This window comes from Drosophila tropicalis, unplaced genomic scaffold (assembly GCF_018151085.1).
Source record: "Drosophila tropicalis isolate 14030-0801.00 unplaced genomic scaffold, ASM1815108v1 contig_1024, whole genome shotgun sequence".
Classification (NCBI taxonomy): domain Eukaryota; kingdom Metazoa; phylum Arthropoda; class Insecta; order Diptera; family Drosophilidae; genus Drosophila; species Drosophila tropicalis.
In genome coordinates this window covers 105,883-127,560 of record NW_027172384.1, presented here as the reverse complement: position 1 = coordinate 127,560, position 21,678 = coordinate 105,883, and the positions used below count along the sequence as shown (strand labels likewise).

The 21,678-nt window shown below is 36.9% G+C and overlaps 1 protein-coding gene across 2 annotated transcripts in view; it reads left to right on the top strand.

Annotated features, from left to right (window-relative positions):
* The window catches only part of LOC137571863 (gamma-interferon-inducible lysosomal thiol reductase), a 197,293-nt gene extending 179,485 nt beyond the window's left edge, over nt 1–17,808 (top strand). For both annotated transcript variants that reach the window (XM_068283538.1, XM_068283530.1), the window contains exons 3-4: nt 17,251–17,430; nt 17,484–17,808. In XM_068283538.1, coding sequence (XP_068139639.1) covers nt 17,251–17,430; nt 17,484–17,735 — 432 coding nt within the window. In that variant the 3' untranslated portion in view covers nt 17,736–17,808. The remainder of the gene's footprint in view (nt 1–17,250; nt 17,431–17,483) is intronic.
* Nucleotides 17,809–21,678: the final 3,870 nt, after the last annotated feature.

Genomic DNA, 21,678 nt, shown 5'->3' with positions numbered 1-21,678 from the left:
TAATAAGACTATTTTATAATATCAGAAATTACAGAACGGACTTTATACTGATACTGACAATACTGAGGACACACGCGACAATGACCATGAAAATCACGGACTATACTAAAGCAGACTTTATACAGATACTGGACGGAGACGTGACAGTTTGGAAAGAGTACAGCTACCTCGGACATACGACAAACATTACCTCGTACAGGACATACGCGGACGAGACCAGGAAAACTATTGAATTCTTTAAGGAAGATCATATTAAAAGAATTATTTTGACAGATATTAGGAAAATCGACACACTACTAGAAACAATGACGGTTCATCATAGAGGCGCTAGAAGCCTAAATATTTTAGGCACTGCATTGAAAGTAGTGGCCGGAACTCCTGATTTTGACGACTGGGAACAGATCAAATTTAAACAAGAGCAATTAATAGAGTCAGAAAATAAACAAGTCAAGATCAACAACAAATTACAGGAAAAACTGAATGCAATAACGAGCTCCATAAACCAAATAAGTAAAACAGAAAATGTCAATCACGAACACTTTTATGAAACCATCCTAGCAAAAAACAGAATGGTCATTTCAGACCTTGAAAATTTAATTTTAACAACCACTTTGGCAAAAGCGAATTTGTTGAACCCAATAATCCTCGATAACTTGGATGTCAATGAAATGACTAACAAAAATCTCACAAATATTAGTGTGATCAGATTTATTAGATGTAGGTAGTATTAAGGTTTTTTTTAAATTTTAACATTTTGTAGGTACTTTTTAATCAAATATCCCCACCCAGAATCTGTCTGTAAGAAAATCAGCGTTTACCCGGTAGAGCGGGATAACATCATTTTAGATTTTAATAACAGAAACGTAGTTGCTGATTGTGGTATGGAGCTATTCTCAGTCGAGGGTTGCCAATTGGCGGTACCCACAACATTCTGCAAAAGATCGCCCACGAATGGCTGCACGCAACAATTAGTAGCCGGAACTCAAGCCCATTGTAGCTCCAGACCAGGTCACCTGGAACCCTTAATAGTTGTGGACGAGGGAATGGTTATCATCAACGACGCCACCATGGACATCATAGACGAAGTCGGCAACGAAAAAAGGGTGAACGGCACCTACCTGGTGACATTCACCGACAAAATTACCATCAACCAAACAACGTTTGTCAACAAGTATGATGTGCTCAGAAAGAAGCCAATGGTGTCGGCCGAGTCACAAATCAACATTACGAGGTACCGGGAACACTTAAGCCTGCCTTTCCTCCACGAACTGAGCATAAACAATCTCCGGCACATAACCGGACTACGCTCAAAAATAATATCGGGCCCTGTATTGAGCAGCAGTGTCACTATTGGGATAGTCGTAATTTGGTTCGCAATTTATCTGGCCATTCGCAGACTCCAGAGACGCAACCTAGTAACAACTCTTCAAAAGTCTCTTGACCTACAGAAGTCCGGGGACGGCCTCCACTTAAGCGAGGGAGGAGTTAACATGGACAAATGAATATAGCTAATACTGCATTTGGCAGTGTCCACGATCGCTGGGTCAGCGATCCCAAGGTCTGGGTAATATGAGCCGGCCCGCAAGACGTTGACCGCTGCTAGCGGCACGAGGCGCAGTGTCAGCATTCCGATGGCCAATGCTTAGGGTTCTTCTGTAGTTTATTTAATAATGTTTAGTTAGTTATAATTCGGACTCCAAGCGCACAAAACTGTGGCTTGTAATAAATCAAACATAAATAAAAATATAAATAAACATTTATATAACTTATATATTATACATATATTTACGACCCTCAAGTATATATATTCTTGGTCAGCATGAGAAGCTGAGTCGATATAGCCATGTCCGTCTGTGCGTATGCGTTTAACTCAACTGAAATTTTTTTCTGTGCTTTTTATTATCTGGAGCAGATCAAGTATGAGAATTATGAGGATCGGACTACTAAACCTTATAGCTCCAGAACAAACATTTTCATAAAAATTGGAGTGTCGCTTTGATATTTACATATGTGATAATATTGGATATAAAAACTCAGATTCCAAAATTTGAATCTGATCGGATAAATATAACACAAGTTACAGTCAATATGAATCGGTTCAATCGCTACACGAGTATACATACCAAATTTGGTCGCTCTAGCTCTTATAGCCACCGAGATCTGCGTGTTCATACAGACGAACGGACGGACGGACACAGCTAGATCGACTCGGCTGTTGATCCTGATCAAGAATATCACTTACTTTATATGGTGGGAGAAGCTTCCTTCTGCCTGTTACATACATTTTGGCGACTTTAATATACCATTTCACCCTATGGGTGTATGGTATAAAAATTGTAATGCTTTGTTTGTGTATTGATGAATTGAGTTGCAGGGTAAGAAATTTCAAAAAGTAAAAATGTTATTGTTTTTATACCCTTGCAGAGGGTATTGTAAAATTTGTCAGATGTTCGTAAGGCACAGAAAGAGGCGTTTACGACCCCATAAAGTATATAAATTCTTGATCAGCATGAGAAGCTGAGTTGATATAGCCATGTCCGCAAAATTTTTTCTTCTAGAGCTATACGATAAAGTGGTCCGATCCTAAGGATTTTCATACTTTATCTTACCCGGGTAATAAAAGACCCTAAAAGAAGATTTCATCCCGATAGGTCTTAAGACGGGTGAGTAAATCGCATACGCACAGACGGAAGGACAGATGGACATGGCTATATCAACTCAGCTTCTCAGGTCGTAAACGCCTCCTTCTGTGCGTTACGAACATCTGACCAATTTTACAATACCCTCTGCAAGTGTATAAAAAGTAAATAAAAATGTGTCACAAAATATATAATGAATGAATGCACAGCAACTAGAATCACTGTCTGTTCAGCTCTCTAAAGTGGGAGAAATATGTGCATGCGAAACCAGATTGAGCAATGGAAAAACAGTTTTAATTGTGGCAATTTATATTTCACCGAATCAATCAATAAATAGCATCACGGAATTCATTCATGAAAATTTAATAAAATATACACCAGAAGTATCGCGGATACTTAGAAAAGATTACGATAAAGTTCCAATGATTTAAAGTGGCGATTTCGGTTCCTTTAATTGACTTTCTCAATACAACATTCAGTTTAAAAATGTGTAACAATCGCACTGAATCAACAACACGATCAAAAACAACAATTGACGCGGTATTTCAAAGATGTGTTGACAACATCGAAAGCAAAGCATTTGTATCATATTTTAGCTATCATAAGCCACTCGTATCCTTTGTTGAAATTGAAAACATTGAGGATGAATAATAATAAAATGAAGAAAATAAAATATGACCTTTATAGCAATATTATAATGAACCTATAATTATCCCGCTCCTAATGCTGCTTTCGTCTCATTCTCTCTCAGTTTGTTTTACGGAAGGTTTCACTTCTATCGTTAGACGCACATTTTTTTTCTTTTTTTTTTTTTTATAGACGTAGTCGTACAACGCTCAGTACGAACAAGTGGCCCATATGACACCAGGCCCGGGCATGTTACGAATGACCTTAAGTAAAGTTTATGTTACAGCCTCTACACACTCCGCCCTAAGGTCATAGGTGAATAGGGATTCCGGAGAGAAGGAAAATAACCCAATCTTCATTCGTTGAATTCAAAATATGAACTGATTTTATTAACAAAAGTATGGAGTTTATATAGGGAATCTTAGGCTCTAGGAGGTAACAATTGTTCTTAAAATATCTTATTCTAATGAGACTCAAACCCAAGATTTCGGGGGTTGAAAATTATTATTATTTTGGGCACGGCTTCGGCCACTTGACATCCTGCCGGTGTGATGTTTTGGGTTAGTTTAGAGTTACAAGTGTTTTTTTCTACAATGTGTGTGGCTGATTGTAATTCTAGTCATATGCTAGATTACTTGTTTGTGACAAAAGTACAGTTGTATTATGTTTTCTTTAGTGCATCTGATTTGGTGAAGCCGCTTCAGATGAACACGATGTTTATTCTTAAACATTCTGCAAAGGGGCGCCAACAAACAAATTAAACAAATTATTATTATTAATATTATTATTAGTAAGCTAATTAACATCAAAGAAGCATGACCAGCTACATGATGGAAGTTTAAACCTAGTAATTCAATGTGATGTTCCTTTAATGATTTTAATTGACTTCCTATTCTTTCTAATTCTGCCGAATGATTTACTATGTTTGCTTCTACTGGATTCCATACTACATTTGCCATGTTACTAATATCGCCTACGTGCGAAGTTTCAATAGTTATGTGCGATTCTGACTGTACGCTATGATGGGCCACTAAAATTTTATCTTCTGCCCTAGCTGTGCAACCTGATCTGAGGCTCAAAATTCCTTGTTCTGGTATCTCCAGCACTTCCTGCTGTTTGTTACCGCATTGAACTCTGGCTTTAGTTTTAGGTGGAACTTTGAATAACCAACTACTACTGTTATCTAATTCTCCCCAATAAGATCTTTTTTCCACAATCGTTGTGTATAAGCAATTCGATTTGGTATTCTGTTTAAAAGTCTATCTCAAAATTATATATTATGTACTGACTATCTATATGGATCATTACCATTTGATTAGTGCTTAATCGTACTGGCACCGGAATAACTTTGTAAAGAAAGGATGGATGTCTACCAAAAAGTGGTATTTTTACATTTATAATTAGTTTTCTGTCTATAAAAATACACTTGGCCGTCAACAAAGTGTATATATCTTTTAATTCAGTACCTGACCTTTTACCTGGTAACACTAATGTTTCGGACAGCTTGTCCTTTATTTTTGTTATTTCCGACTTCATTTGGCTTGGTTTTAGAATGTTAGGGTTCAACCTACCATGGTTAATGTCTATTAAAAGATTTATAACCCCTGTCTGAATTTTTTCACATTCATCAATCACGGAACTCAGTTGTCTTACAATCATGAAGAATTGGATGGATTCTCTATATACGTAATAGCTTTCTTTTAGTACTTCTGTCATATTTTCAATCCGGTTGTTCATGTTGCGAAAATTAACATTTATTTCATCTATAGTTGTTTTAAGAATATTTGCCGTTGAATCTACTATCGATGTCTGCCTTTCTTCTAGGTGTTTTAAATTTTGTTGATTTGTCAGCAAACTTCTTATGTTATCTTCCATCTGTACTCTGTCATCTGCATCCATGATGCCGAATAATATGTGGTACAATGAACCCATGAATTCAAACGGTGCTCGCTTGCTTCTTGGCTTATCTTGACTCATAAACAATCTATTATTTTCTTCGATTTCCGTCATTCGTTTAACCGTGTTGTCTAATACGAAATGACACTGGTCTTCAAAATTATATAACTTTTGACATAAATCCCTCATTTTAGGAATCAACCTGTCGCCTTTATTAAGCATTTCAAAATATGCCGACATGTCATAGTACACTACCAGATCCCATGAGGACGCTACTACTTCCACCTCACCCATTGGATCTAAGTACAACGCGGCTGTTGCGTTTAGTTCTTTTACCGTAACTTTTGGTCGATTATCTTTAATGCTTGCTGCATTCGAAAGTTGACAAAGCAGCATCAACATTGCTAACATCATTACGGTTCCTGCTTTGGACAGATGACCGAATCTGTTACTTTTCCGATATCGATTCTCCTCAACTTCTTCGGATGATTTTACCCCAACCAGTGGACAGATTTTATTTATAGGTCTTGTAATTGACCCTTCTTGCAATTTGATTTTGACGACTCTTACTTTTTCGTCCGTGCCTTTATGAATTTCCTCTATCTTGCCCAGAGGCCACCTGGCTGGGTGACAATTTTCATCTTTGATCAGCACGACCTGTCCATTCTCTAAATTCTCTGTGGTTCGTCGCCACTTATTTCTTTGCTGGAGAGTATATAGATATTCGTCTTTCCATTTCGCCCAGAAATCTTTTTTCATTTTTTAAATTAATTTCCATCTGTCTAAACTTTTCTTTCGACATGGACTCTGCTGCTTCTAACGTCGGTCTTCCAATTAAGAAATGACCGGGAGTTAACACCTCGTTGTTGTCCATATCTTCACCCGTCGTATATAACGGACGTGAATTTAGGACGGCTTCTATTTGACACAACAATGTTGCCAGTTCCTCATATGTCAGGTTACTGTCCCCTATGACTCTTTTCAGATGATACTTAACGGATTTGACCCCAGCTTCCCATATACCTCCGAAGTGAGGTCCTGCCGGGGGCTAAAATGCCAGCTAATCTGTTCTCGCTCTAGAACAGGGGCAACCTGGACGTTATCTTGAACTGCTTTTTTGAATTCTTTATCCAGCTTCCTAGCCGCTCCTACAAAATTTGTACCGTTATCAGAATATATGTTAGCGCATTTACCCCGTCTTGCCACAAATCTTCGAAATGCTGCTAGGAAGGCATCAGTTGTCAAGTCACTAACAACTTCTAAATGAATTGCCTTAGTTGACAAACACATGAATATTGCTATGTACCCTTTGAATGTTTTTTGTCCCCGATTTTTTGAGCATCTTATATGATATGGACCGGCAAAATCAATCCCGGTGTTATGAAATGGGGATGACACCGTTACCCTACTTTTGGGTAGGTTACCCATAATTTGCTCCGCCGTTACTTGGCGGTATCTGGCACAAGTGACGCATTCCCTTAGGTATTTTTTAAGCGCGTTTCTTAAACCGAAAATCCAAAATTTCCTTTGAATTTGACTTCTCATAAGGTTAATTCCTCCGTGTAAGGTTTCCTTATGAGCATCTTTAATCAACAACATTATTAGGTTTGATTTATCTAAAATAATTGGATGTTTAGTATCAAAACATTTGTTGGCATTTTGCAATCTTCCCCCCACGCGCAATATTCCATCGTTATCCAAAAATGGATTTAAGCTCAAAATTTTGCTTTTCATGTCAATTTGCTTGTTCTGCGTAAGACATGAAATCTCTCTGCTAAATTGACATGCTTGTTGGTGTTTAATTATAAAATTTTTAGCATTCTTAAGCTCATTGACGGTTAGATATGATGGGTATGCCTTATCGCTTTTTTTAGAGCCAATAAATCTAAATACATATGCCGTAATCCTGACCAGCTTATTTATACAGGAATACTTTTCAATTAGCTCCTGCATAATACTACTTTCTGTATTTAATAGTACGGAATTTACAATAACCTTGTCATCATCTGTTTTTTGTTTAGGCCATTTGTCTTTTGCCTCAACGAGCCACTTTGGCCCATTCCACCACAATTCGCAATCTTTTAACTTATTTGGATAAATACCCCTTGAAGCTACGTCTGCAGGGTTATCTTCAGATCTTACATGGGTCCATTTTATTTCTTTGATTTTTAGGATATCCTCTATGCGCCGCCTTACGAAATTTTTTTTTCTAGCACCGTTTTTAATCCAGCATAGTGTGATAGTAGAGTCGCTCCAAGCATACATTTCAGCTGGAGCAGCAATAGCCTGTTGGACTCTTTGTAGCAATTGCGATAGCAAGTGTGCTGCACATAACTCCAATTTAGGAATAGTTTTCCTATTTTTGATAGGGTTAACTTTGTTCTTACTGGCTATTAAGGTAACTGCCCCACCAATTTTGGCATATACTACCGCTGCATACGCCTTTTCTAACGCGTCAGCAAAACCATGAATCTGTAACAACATATCAGGTTGTGTCTTGATCCATCGGGGTAATCTGACTTCTTCCAGATACACCAAATTGTCCCTGAAAATTTTCCATTCTGTTGCGTCGATATCGGACAACTCTTGATCCCAATTTTGCTCAGCTAGCCACAACTTTTGCAAGAATAACTTGCCTATTACTGTTACTGGTGCTAGCCAACCTAGTGGATCATAAATCTTGGCTAGTGTAGATAGCACTATTCTTTTATTCACTTTTTTGTTCTCGTCACAGTGTACCTTAAACTTAAATTCGTCTTTAGACGGCTCCCACTGCAACCCCAAGGTTTTAATTGCTTCGTTCTCATCAATTTTTAATACTTTATTACCGCCTGTATCAATAACTTCTTCAACAATTTCGGATTTATTCGAAATCCATTTTCTCAAATTCATTCCTGCCTTTTCCAGCTCTCTTGAAACCTCCTGAACTTTGTGTTTTGATTCTTGTACAGTATTACCTCCTGTCATTAAATCATCCATGTAGAATTCATCTCGGATAATTTCACTAACCACTTCATCCTGACACCTGTTTGCTATCTCTGCAAGTACCCTTGTGGCTAAATAAGGTGCTGATGCAGTACCGTACGTTACCGTCGTCAATTTATATTTTCTCAATTTTTTCTGCGGTGAATTTCTCCACAAAATATGCAAATATTTTTGATCATCTTGATCAATGTTTATCTGTCGATACATTTTCTCAATATCCGCAGATGCTACGAACTGACATTTTCGCCATTTTAGTATTATGTCAAATATGTCTTTTTGAAGTCGCGGCCCGATCCACATCACGTCATTGAGACTTCTGTTATTCGCGGTTTTCGCGGAAGCGTCAAATACAACTCTTAGTTTAGTTGTCAAACTTGCTTCTTTTACTACTGCTTGATGTGGCAGGTAATACATACCTTCATCCTTAGTTTCGACCATATGGCCCAAGTCCAAATATTCTTTAATAAATTTTTTGTACTCTTCCTTAAGTTTTGGATTTTTCTGAAATTTTTTCTCCAAGCTAAGAAACCGCGCCGTTGCTTGCGCCTTTGATTCACCTAACTCCTTTTCTTTTTTAAACGGGATCGTTACCACATACCTTCCAGAATCATTAATTATTGTTGTCTTGCTAAAATTTTCTTCACATTCATTAGTTTCTATATCATCTTTTTCATCTGCCTCCATTTCCCAAAAACGTTCCATATCTGTGATGTCTATTGTTGTAGCTACTATGGACTCATCTCCTTTTGACTTTGTACATCCCGAGACGATCCAGCCAAATTGAGTATTTTGCCCTAGCAGGCCATTAATCTTGGCCACTCCACTTTTTAAGATGTGGGTATATACGTCTACCCCTATTATCAAATCTACCCTCCCAGGTTTATTAAAGTTGGGGTCAGCTAGCACGTAAGTTTGCCATTCTGACATATCAACGTTTGCTATTTTTAATGGAAGAGCTTTCATTAGTTGCGGCAATACAATTGCCTCAACCTTAAGGAGTTCTATTTGAGAATCACGCGTCTTCATTTCAATATTGACCTTATACTTAGATGTTCTAGTTTTTGTTAAAGATATGCCACTAATTTCCGTTTGTTTCTTGATCTTTGGTAGTTTTAACATTTGAGCGGCTTCTTCAGATAAAATAGTGCTTTGAGAACCACTGTCAATCAAAGCTCTTAATGTTTCAAACTCTCCATTTATTTTTTTAACTTGTATTAGGGCTGTGACCAACAATTTTTGTTGTGCCGTAACACAAGTATTTACCTTCGTCTGTTTTTCCCCAAAGTGAAGAAGGGTATGGTGTCCCTTGCTGCAAAATGAGCAGACCATTTCATTGGTGCATCTCTTGTTGCTTGAATGCTTCAAGCATCGTGTACACAATTGCACTTTTTTGGCTATTTCCCCCCTTTCTTTAGGTGATAGCGCTTTAAACTTATAGCACAGAAGTGCGCTATGAAAGGGACCTTTGCAGATCGGACAACTATCTTTTAAACCTGCAACCGACGTTTTTTGTAAAGGTTTTTTCTCTTCTTTGCTCATGGCACTTAGTGAGCAATATCTTTGCTCCAAGAATTCCATGACATCCGATAGCAATTGTATTTGCCTTGTTTTTCTAATCTGACTCTCATACAACTGTAGAGTCTCTCTGTCAAATTTCCGAAGTATGTATTGAGCGAGTATTACGTCAACTTCATCGGACAAATTTGCTTTGATTTTAATTAAGTGTATTGACTCATTAATTATGTCAATCACTCCTTTTATACTCTTTGCGGATTCATTGTTGATCATCGGTAAATCAACGATCCGATTTAATTGTTCGGAAAATACCCTCCGATTATTTTCATACCGCTTGGTTAACAGTTCCCAAGCGGCACTATAATTGTCAACTGAACCTGACAATAGATGAGCTACCATGCTCCTTGCTTCGCCCTTTAACGCGGATTTTAAATAATTAAACTTGAGAGCAATACTTAAATCTTCTCTTTTTTCAATTAATTCTGTAAATAACTCTACAAACAGGTCCCATTCTCTAGCCTCTCCAGCAAATGTGGGTACCTGAATCTTGGGCAACACCGGTAATTCGCCCCTCACGGTAACATTCTCACTCTTACAATTTTCCTTTTTGTTCATTTTCATTTCTAACGCTGATAGAGAATTCCGGACATCGAATTCTAAATCATCCATAGTATCTTTCATTACTTGCCAGTACCTGGCACGCCTGAACTTTCTCCCATAAATAATTGATCTTATTAACATACACTATGCATGTCTCATTGCCTGTTGAATTGTCTAAAGTGTGTAAATCTTTGACTATTCTATCCAAATATTCCTGGAGCTGTTGGACTCTATCCATAAATATCTCCTTGTTAACCTTAGGGTTTTCATTACTGGAGGTCGCATTCCCGCGCGACTCTCCTATGCTATCATCAACTATCTCTGACATGTTTGCCTCCGCTTCAACGCACACCGACTTACTCGTGCCTGGTTTTTCTGACTCCCCTGTGGCTATAATTTTGGCAACTATCGTTAACGCTTCTTCATGTATTTTATTTCTGAAATAATCATGATCTATTTATTTTTTATTGTTTCGTCGCTCAGCTGCTGTTGTCCAGGGCCTATGGGCTCAGGCGGTACCGGTGCCGGATTTCGCACAAGATTTTCTTATACTGACACTTTTCCAGCCTCTTCTTTGCAACTATCTTGTTGCTCTGCTGCTGTTGGTAGTTGCCGACTTGCAACTACATATACTGCCAGCCACTTTTTTTTTTTCGATATTAGGGCTTCGAATACGCCACACACGAACTTTATATTGTTCTCTTTTTTTGTTGCAGTTGCTCGACTAGCCAAACTGCCTTTATATACTCGGTCGCACGCACTTTTAATTTATTAAGCAATAATATTTTGCTTTTATTTTATACTCTGTCTCTTACCACTGGTGGGCCCGGTGAATATACCGGCTTCATCGCCATTAGTTCCTTAGCTACCCAACTTTCCGTTGTAATAGGATTAAAAATGCAGTTGGATTTCGTTACAGGATATGGATATATCTGACAACAGTTGTACCTAGTGGATGTGTACGTAGTCGAGAATAAGTTAGCAAACAAATTAGAAATAGATTGATCAGAAGAGGCCGAAACATTATTAAAACAATGGAAGGGAGATAGAATTTCGCTTTGAGTTAACGAAACTATAGAACTCTAGGATTTTCGGAGAATTGCAACTTGCAACGTTGTAAGTAATTATTATAGCATTTAGAATAGTAACGAGAAAGATCCCATGATAGACACGTGACTGTATACTTTTCGTAATACCTAGACTTAAGATTCTTCAGTTTTGACAGCACTCGCGTAAACCATGGTGATTTATGCGTCACCACAGGAGACACTAGGGGTACACAGTCATTAAAGATTGAGTCAACAGTGGTATAAAAAAAAAGAAACGGCGGAATTCGTATTCGTACAAATGTATAAATTAGTCCAATCGGAATTGTTTAGTGCGACAAAGTCAGTCTTCCGAAAACATCGGGTGCGTACCATAGGATCATACTCGGAGATGGGCTCGAGGCTGGGAAACTCAATAGATAACTCTAAAGTTGGATGATAACTATCCTCTGGTAACACCATTGGACTAGTTCTAGATACTTCACAAAAGCTAGGATCAGAAGTAAAAATCAGATATAGAAATCTGCCAGACGTATTAGAAATCGAATTCAGCAGCAACGTTTTGCTACCATTAACTGTTGACCAAGTCATAGTGGGCAGGTTAAAGTCCCCAAGGACAATTAATAAGTCTCTGTCAGAAAGTAGTTCAAGTATAAATTTAATAGAATCTAAGTGTAGTAAATATGTTGGCCATTCCGATTGGGGCGGAATGTAAGAACAGGTAACAAAAATGGAAAAAAGAGTAAAAGATACCTTAACGCATATAAATTCGATAGTACTTGAGACAGGTATTGTTATCAGACCCGATGATAGGGCGGAATCTACAGCAATAAGAACTCCACCACCCCTACGATCAGTACGATCACGTCTAAAAATATTGAATTTAGAGGGTAGAACTGTGGCGTCAAAAACGTCAGGTGTTAACCAAGTCTCAGTAAAGGCAATTAGGTTAAAATCAAAAGCCAGACTAGATAGTCTGTAGTTTGTAGATACAAAGAGTTTAGTAAGTTTAGTATTAAGGCCTCTGACATTCTGATAGTCGACAGAGAAGGAAGTTGTTAGTTTTTTGATAGAGTAGAAGAAGGAATAGATAAGGAAGGAGTGGGAATAGATGAGGAAGAAAGAGGAATAGATGGTGAAGGAATCCTTCTTTGGCCCCGTGTCTTCCTTTTTCTGGATGTAAACTCCTTCACAATTAAGCTTTTCGGCCAGAAGCTAGAACTGCAGATACAGTCAAAGAACTCAATTGGAACACTGATTTTAAAAGATGAAATTTCTCTAGAATATGAAAATTTGAACTTTTCTATTGATATTTTGGGGACATTCAGTTTAGCCCGAATGTGGGCCATGACATCATCCGATGTAGCATCAGGGAGAAGTCTCGAAACAAAAATGTGTTTTTTAGGTGGCACTCCCACCAATGGTTTCGGCATTGCAGGTATTGCATCAGCTACCACATTAACTGTAGCATCAGTTGCAACAAGTGGCACTCCGGCACTACTATCACTAAAATCCCTACCGGCAAAATCCATCGGTGTAGATTCTTGCCCAGACAAAACGGACACTACAGACATCGTCTGCGGAATTAGAGTTGGCATTTGTTGAGAGGGGGTCGGAACCGATATCGAAGTGGAGACCGGCAAACACAAGGACAAATCAGAAGTCTGTTCTCCTGCCTTCTTACGCTTTCGAGACTCAGTCAGTAGCGTTAAACTACTAAACTGTGACTCGACAGCTTTAAACTCTTGCGAGAGTTTAAGAAAACTGGCGGACAGGCTCATCAGGTTATCCTTTGTTTGCCGCATGAAAAGTTCCATTTCATCTTCCACTATACGGCATGACTCACATCCCCATTTGAGACCCTTTTTTAGATCTAAAAGATCCTTTACCCTGCATGTAAAGCCCGCGCACTTAACATGTACTGTAGTTTTACACAACCAACAGTAAATAAAACTATTCAGGGGTGGGGCGGGCTGCAAACAATTTTTAACCGAACAGACATTATGAGGTAATAAGTAGAATTAGTAACCAAGCAAATAAGAATGAGAAATGTGTTGGTATTTAAATATATATAACTCCCTCTGAGGTCCAGAAATAATAAGAAAGCGAAATATTGAGGGTGCACAAGGGTTAAAAGATAAAGAGAGCACTATAGAGTCTAAATTACAAACACACAACAGACTGCAGTATGAGCGCAAATAACGGCGACGAGTGAAACGAAAACGAAAAAAGTTAAAGAGCGCGAGCGCGTGAGCTAGAAACACACAAAAACAAAAACACTGCAACAAGAACTCACAGAAATTGCAAGACAACAACAAATAAGCGTTGCTTGTGATTTACAAGAAAGAAAAAAAAAAAGGTGGGAAAGAGAGAAAGAAAAGACAAAAAAAAAAAAAACCAACAAAGGTTTTATGAGAATTAAGTTTGTTAAAAATTATTAACACAAACACATAAAAACGCAAACGAGTGATATGGTGCAAGTTAGATTTAATATTATAATTATAATTTTCGATCGCGATGCCGATAAAACAAAATAAAAAAATTATAAAATCAGTTAAAACGCGGGAGCTTCAAAAAAAACACGTCCGTCTTCCACGAGAGCGTTGATGTTATTAGTGAACATTTATAGGATATCGATATAATTTATAAAATGAAAATAATAAAATATGTAGGTTGATGTAAGTACTTATAACTATTTTAATTTATCTCTTATCTGATGATCCTGTTCGCTGCTGCTTGTCCGCCAATGGATAGAGTTCGCCGTTTTTTTTTTACTGTGTCGTCGCTCAGCTGCTGTTGTCCAGGGCCTATGGGCTCAAGCGGTACCGGTGCCGGGCATCGCACCAGATTTCCTTATACTGGCACTGTACGTTCTCCAGCCTCTTTTTTGCAACTATCTTGTTGCTCTGCTGCTGTTGGTAGTTACCGACTTGCAACTACATATAATTAAATATCTGGTTTTCCCAAAGAGGAAAAAAAACCAGAGGGCCGGGGCTAACTTCGACAGCGTCAAAGTTTGTATACCCTTGCAACTTTTTTGGTAACTCTTACCTTACCTATTAGCCATCAATGGCTAATGTTTGCAAAAGAATGGCCTACAATCATAGGAAATAACGAAGATATTGATCATAGTCACTGTTTTCCACCGATCGTTCCTATGGGAGCTTTATGATATGGTCACCCGATCTTGATCAAATTTGGCACAGTCATTAACAGATATAAATTAAATTAAGAAATGTTTAATTTGAAAGCAATCGCGTAAAAAGTAACGAAGTTATTTACAAAAGTCACTGTTTTCGACCGATCGTTACTATGGGAGCTATATGATATAGTCATCCGATTATAATCAAATTTGTCACATTAGTTTATAGGCGTAATAAACTCTCTAATATTAAGTTTCATGATAATAGCACAGAAAATAACAAAGTTATTGAGAAAAGTCACTTTGGGGCTTGTATGGGAGCTATATGATATAGTGGTCCGATCCGGCTGAATCCGAGATATACAACCCCTGTATATACAAGCCTACGTGCAAAATTTCAGCTCTGTAGCTCTTACGGTGTAGGAGGAGTTTGCGTTGATCCAGACGGACGAACGGACGGACGGACGGACGGACATGGCTATTTGAACTCGTCTCGTCGTGCTGATGAAGAATATATATACTTTGTATGGTCGGAGAAGCAACGTACTTTATTATATGAATGAAAACTTAAAACTGAGTTACAAAAATGTCTTATGGTTATATTTATAGGCTTAATTTGTGAGCCCTTTAGTCGCGTGATTGATATTGATGCGATTTAATTGGCCCGAATTTTAATGCTGAATTAGCGCTTTTGATTTTTAGGGGGACAAATATTATTGCAAGTGTTTAATTGTTTATGTTAATTATGAGTTAGCGTTCACACGCTTTGATTTTGCGGGGGACAATTGTTTATAAAAACGGATGTTTACTTTAACGTTATAAATTTTAGGGGGCGAAAAATTTATATGTAATTGGGTATTGGAGTTGGATATATGACTATATAGTGTATATACATACATATACACTAGTTAACTTTTTTTCGATATTAGGGCTTCGAATAAGCCACACACGATCTTTATATAGTTCTTTTTTTTTCAGGTGCCGAAAATATTGCAGTTGCTCGACAAGGCAAGCTGTTTTTATTTAACTCGGTCGCACGCATTTTCTTTATTTATTAAGCAATATTTTGCTTTAATATTATACTCTGTCTCTTACCACTGGTGGGGAAAAACAAGAGTTATTTTAGTTTGCTACCTTAGCTTATCTTAGCATTTACACTTGCATAGGAATTCAGACTTTAAGGAGCTGATTCAATCTCTGAGACTCTTACCACTGGTTGGGGAAAACTACAGAGTTCCTTTTTCTCGAAGGACCAAAATGAATAGGGATTCCGGGAGAAGGAAAATAACCCAATCTTCATTCGTTAAATTCAAAATATGAACTGATTTTATTAACAAAAGTATGGAGTTTATATGGAAATCTTAGGCTCTAGAAGGTAACAATTGTTCTTAAAATATCTTATTCTAATGAGACTCAAAACCCACGATTTTGGGGATTGAAAATTATTATTATTTTGGGTACGGCGTCGGCCACTTGAAATACTGCCGTTGTGATCTTTTGGGTTAGTTTAGAATTACAAGTGTTTTTCTACAATGTGTGCGGCTGATTGTATTTTTAGTCATATGCTAGATTAGTTGTTTTTGTGACAGTTTTCACGAAGCCGCTTCAGATGATGTTTATTCTTGAACAAGGTTGAACATCTGCGTCTCTCATTATTGCGTGTCAATTTTCGATGAATTCTGAGTTCCTTGTCTTAATGTTGTATTATTTTCGGAAGTAGTTTCCGGAACTTGATCTTGGTCAACATGATACGTTTCATCTTCTAACTTTTTTTCTTGAGAGGTTGAAAGAAAATGGCAATCAAAGGCTGAAGTCAATCAATATTTCGAAAATTTGTTTGCGTAAAATTGCAAAAGACCTTGCTTGTTAAAGAATGTAGTTGCTGGTATAATTTTTTTAAATGTGTACGAGCACACATTATTCCTATTGGGTTCTGCAGAAGAACTCACCGTATTCTCGGATGCAAAAATATAGCTGAAATTATAATTTTGTTGTCCATCAAGCACTTTCTCGTCTTTCTAAACAGTATGCTAGGATATTGCTATAGTCAGTATTCAGTGCTTGGGTCGATCGAGAATTTTCAAATGCAGGAGGGTTCTTCAAGGTCCGAACAGTATTCCACTCTTCATGTATAAGTGCATTTGCGTTTTGATGGTGCACTTCAATAAAGTCTATTAGGCTCAAGAGTTTGGTCATCATTGAGTACGTAGAAGTCTATCGGGTCGAAACATTTAGTCCTGGTTAATATATTTTTAAATATATTTTTTTCCTATTTTTTTCATTTGATTAACCAATGAATACATACCACCTAAATGATGTCGCTCTTAAAGCCTTTGCCAACTTACGTTTCGTTTTGTTAAAGTGTACGTTACAGAAATGTAACTTAATTGGATTTAAACAGAAATGTATCTTTTGTTTGCTTGCCCAACTGCTTTGGGATAAATTATGAACACCGTTAGAAATATGATTTGAAACCTAATGTAATGAAAAAGCGACAATTTTAGAGATTGACTTGATCTTTTGGGCCGTATTTAGCTATAGATTCGAGTATTGGTATTTTATATGAGTGCTAAGCAGACCTAAACAGTCAACTCGCCTTTGTTTATATAAACTTAACCTCATTCTGTGGCTTAAACTAATTACGCATCATTAATAACATGATTGCAAGTGGATATTGAGATGGTAGTCCAAAAATCAACAATTGTTCATATGGAATCGGAACCGAACTTATTATTTGACTAACATGATTTAAGCAGTAGCTTAAATTTAAAATAAATGACTAAAATATATATTTTTTTAGGCAACAACCAAAGAAGATAACGGCAAACTCAGCTTTTATTGTCAACATGGTGTGATTGAGTGTCAAGCTAATATGTATCACGCCTGTGCCGTGGAATCAATTGGAGATCCACTAGTGCGCATAGAAGTTGTGACATGCATGATTCGTGATAATCGTTTTCCTAAGGAGGCCATGCTAAGGGTAAACTTTAAACCGACACTTAATTCTTAAACCAATTCAATTTATTCTTTCAGTGTGCTAAAGAATGTAGACTGGAAGACATCGATCGCATTCAAAAATGTGTAGACAGCGGCCAGGGTGGTGCCCTTCTTAAACTAAACGGAGAAGCAACTCACGCTCTTCGCCCATCAATCACTTTTATTCCAACAATAACAATAGATGGTTCACAAGGTAGACAACCATCAATTCTAAAAAATTTGCTTTCCGAAGTGTGTAAAGCAGCCGGTGGCACTGAGCTAGCTAAGAAAATCTGCAAAAATTTTTGACTGTAATTCAAAAGTTGTAAAACATTTTTCTTTTAAACTGTTTAATAGATTAAAAAGTCAGTGAAACTATAAACCTTTTTTTGAACGATCAATATTTATTGGGGAGTCTTCTCTACGGTCCTAGTCCATTCTTGAATTATAACAATGGAGTACCTTTTCATAAGGCAATAAATGTATATTTATATCGTGTCGAAATTGGGGAGTCTTCTCTGCGGTCTTGGTGCGTTCTTGATTAATAACAATGGAGAACCTTTTCATAAGGCAATACATTGTGTCACATAGATTCAACAGGAACTGAATGACAAATATTGGATTATTATTATCAATTAAAATGTTATCGACAAGCTCGACTTGCAGTTCAACATATCCTTTGTCCAAACATCCACTTGTAGAATTTACCTTGGCACCTTTATTCAAGCTTGTTAGCAACCACTTCTGTGGAGACTCAGTTGCATACTTCAGATTTGATGATAACTTTATAATAAAGTTTATAGTACTTTTCTGATAAAACGGAAGGGTTTTGAGTAACATGGACTGATTTTTAATCTCAGTCTCGTTAGAGATGGTAACTCGTCTAAAGTGCAGTAAGAATGGTTGAGATGAAAGTGTTTTTAGATCTACGTTCACAATAGTGTGGCTGTTGGTATCAGCCACAAACAACTGATTTACATCCGCCGATAAACATATACTAGCGGGTTCTTTAAAAGAAATCGGATTTCCTTCACTATTTCTTATGGATAATGTAGAAATGGTGTTTGTATCAGGATCGATTATTAGTATCAGCCGCATAAATCTTATCATTGACATGATTATAAGCCACACCCAAAGGATGCTGGAGTTTTGCGTTGAACAATTTTCCGTCAAGATCACCAAATGCAAAAAGTTTCTGAAATGACAAAATATTTTCTATAATAATTTTTTTTTATATATTATATTCTCAAAATCAAAAGTACATACAAAATACATGAGCCATCTATGTGCAATAATAAAAAAAGCTAGCTTCGGCTTGTATAAATTAAACACTTCCTTCACTCACGGTATAAAAAAATAAAGTTTTATTTAAAGTCACTTTACAATTACAACTTAATGATAACTGAAAGATTCTGACTGAGTGAATTCCGCGGAGCTAAAGCGAAGTTTACCGGATGGTTTGGAGTTAGGCTTAAGACTGATTTTCTATGATTTGATTATGTTGGATGAAGGCTTGGATAATTGACGTCGTCGCAGGCGGCGGCGTTGGCTGAGTCCATTAGTCCACTAAGAGCTTGGGACCATTCTTTGTTTACACAAGTGTTCAGGACCATTCTTTGTTTATTGCCGAAATTTGTGGAGTGGTTCTGGGTATCACGCTTGTTGTTTATCCTAGCGATCGGACTGTTACTTGGGATAGGCGATCATGCGACAAATTGGCATGTGACGATTGAGTGGGGTTGACCGATGGGAATTGCTTGTGATGATGAAATAGGATCGGCCAATGCGCATGTGTTGACGCACTTGGGTTTTATGGAATAAGTACTTGACTCCTTGTTATGATAGAAGTGCTTAACTCCTCCCCCTTTAAGTGCGGACTTCCTCGGTCGCAACAACATATTAAACTGGCGCGATTGAGACTTTTGGATTCTCTTCAGATTAATAATAATTAGTATTATTGATGTGTTTTCCACAGAGTGTGGATGCATGTTTTGTTTGGTTTTTGAGTCATACTTGAAATATGAATTTGTATCAGCTATTTTTGTTTTTGGAATTAAGCAATAATTGTCATAGGAATCTTTATGACTTATTTTTCTTGTATGTTTTGTATATTTCTTTGTTTAATCTGATTTGGTGAAGCCATTTCAGATGAACACGATGTTTATTCTTAAACATTGATTAACCCGAAGTATTTCTTGTTACATTTCATGATATTCTCATAGTCTATTTCTTCTATAAATTTTTGATATTTAATTGGTATTGCAAGGATTTGTTTACAAATTTCATTAATTACTCTGGGAAGGCTAACAATATAAAGGAGGCTATGCTGACCTCGGCAAACTCTATTAGTTCTTCAATGTTTACAAATGTTAGGCTCTCATCTTTAATTGTGTCAATAAAATCTATTTCAGCAGAGGACAGTATTAATGAGTTTACGGTATTGGCCTTAGCCCAATCAATTGCGTAAATAATATTTGTTATTTCTTCTCTTAAAAGACTCAATTTAATTTTGGTTATTTCAATTTCTTCTGACTTATTATTATATTCGGGCTTACCTCTAATTAATATGGTATTAGTTATCTTAATTAAATCGTTTATCTTATTTTCTATTAGATTATTAATAATGACCTGCCGATTATTGTTTTCCAATTGTTCATTGATTTTACCACAATCTTATGATCCTCGTGATCAGGTGTGCCCGCTAACCATTTCCAAGCCGTGCCAAATATATCAAGCGATCTTTTGTTTCTGAATTTCATCGGCTGAAGCCTCCTCAATTCGTTCTGTATTCGAGTTATCTCATAGGCCAAAAAAGGTTGATACGGACTAAGGTTTGATAAATTCTTAACGACTTCTTTTAGAACGGATATGGCCATTTGATATTTTTCTAATTCGATGACGTGAATGATTTTTAACGTTCCGTTCTGGCGCGCGCCTAACCCGGTTTCCAACATGACCACTCTTGACTTAGTATAGTCTAGTATGGTTGTGTGACCCCAGCAAAGTGGTAACATGAGCAATCTGTCGGAAGAGGATGTTTATCAATACTTCAAGTGGTTTTTATGAACTATCCTTCCTGACCTTGTTTTAATCTTGGTATTAAGATCTTCGGCTACTATTTCTTTTTTATATCTAGACGTTTATTAGTTTCGAGCCTAGCCGTTTATTAATCCTAACGTAGATGATTTCACCTGGATCGCAGATTTTGACGGGTTTTTTTGTTTTATTATGGTACCCTAGGTCCTTATTTTGCTTCTTTAAAATGGTTTCTGCAATCTTTTCCCTTTCAAGTGCTAATTTTTGTGGAGTATGGATTAAATTTGTTCCAAAAAATGCTTCTATTGGCTTTCTGTTGGTGGTACTATGGATGGTTTTATTGTATTCGTCAACGGCTTTGAATATTAAATCCTCGAATTTCATTTCGGGGTGCTCTAGCTTCAAGCATCTCATTATTTCTGTATATGTTGAATGAAATATTTCTACTTGGCCGTTGCTATACGAAGTATATGGTGGAGTAGTGTGGACTTGTATACCTAACTGATTATTCAGAAGAAATTTTATTGATGCAGAATTTAAAGCCTTTTCGTTATCCATTACCACGGTTTTTGTTATACCGAAGGCTATTAACAACTCACGTAAGGGTACTTTAAGATGTTCTGCTGCTTTTGAGTTTACGAGTTTAACTTGCGCGTATTTAGAAAATTTGTCTATTGCGGTTAAAATAATCTTATTTTGGGTGGAATATAAATCTATATGAATAATTTCACCTGGATATATCGGAATAGGGGTTGGTTGTATTTCTTGGTTCGGAGGGTGTCTTTGGTATTTAGAGAGTTTGCACGTTTGGCAAGAGTTTACTATTGCTTCTATCTTTTTTTCATACCGGGGAAAAAATATTCAGATAAAATTTTTTCTATGTGCTCTGAGGTGTTCTTTTATTATGATATCTTGTTGTTGAATCTGATCATGGACATCTATAGTTTGAATATTTGTGAATCTTGCCTTGTAATTCCTAAAATGCTCTGGAAATATTTGTTGAATTTTTCCCATGATACTTTCGGAAGTAAAAATACCATTAACTATTCTAGGATCCATTTTTTCTTTCAAGATGGTTACAAGATCTTCTTCGGAATAATTGCTTCTCACTATTGTATGTCTATGATATGTAGGGAACGGTATTTCAAAGGTAGTGGATTCGTTATCACCAGTGAGGATAAACAATTGGTTTTTAAAGACATTGATGGGGATTTCC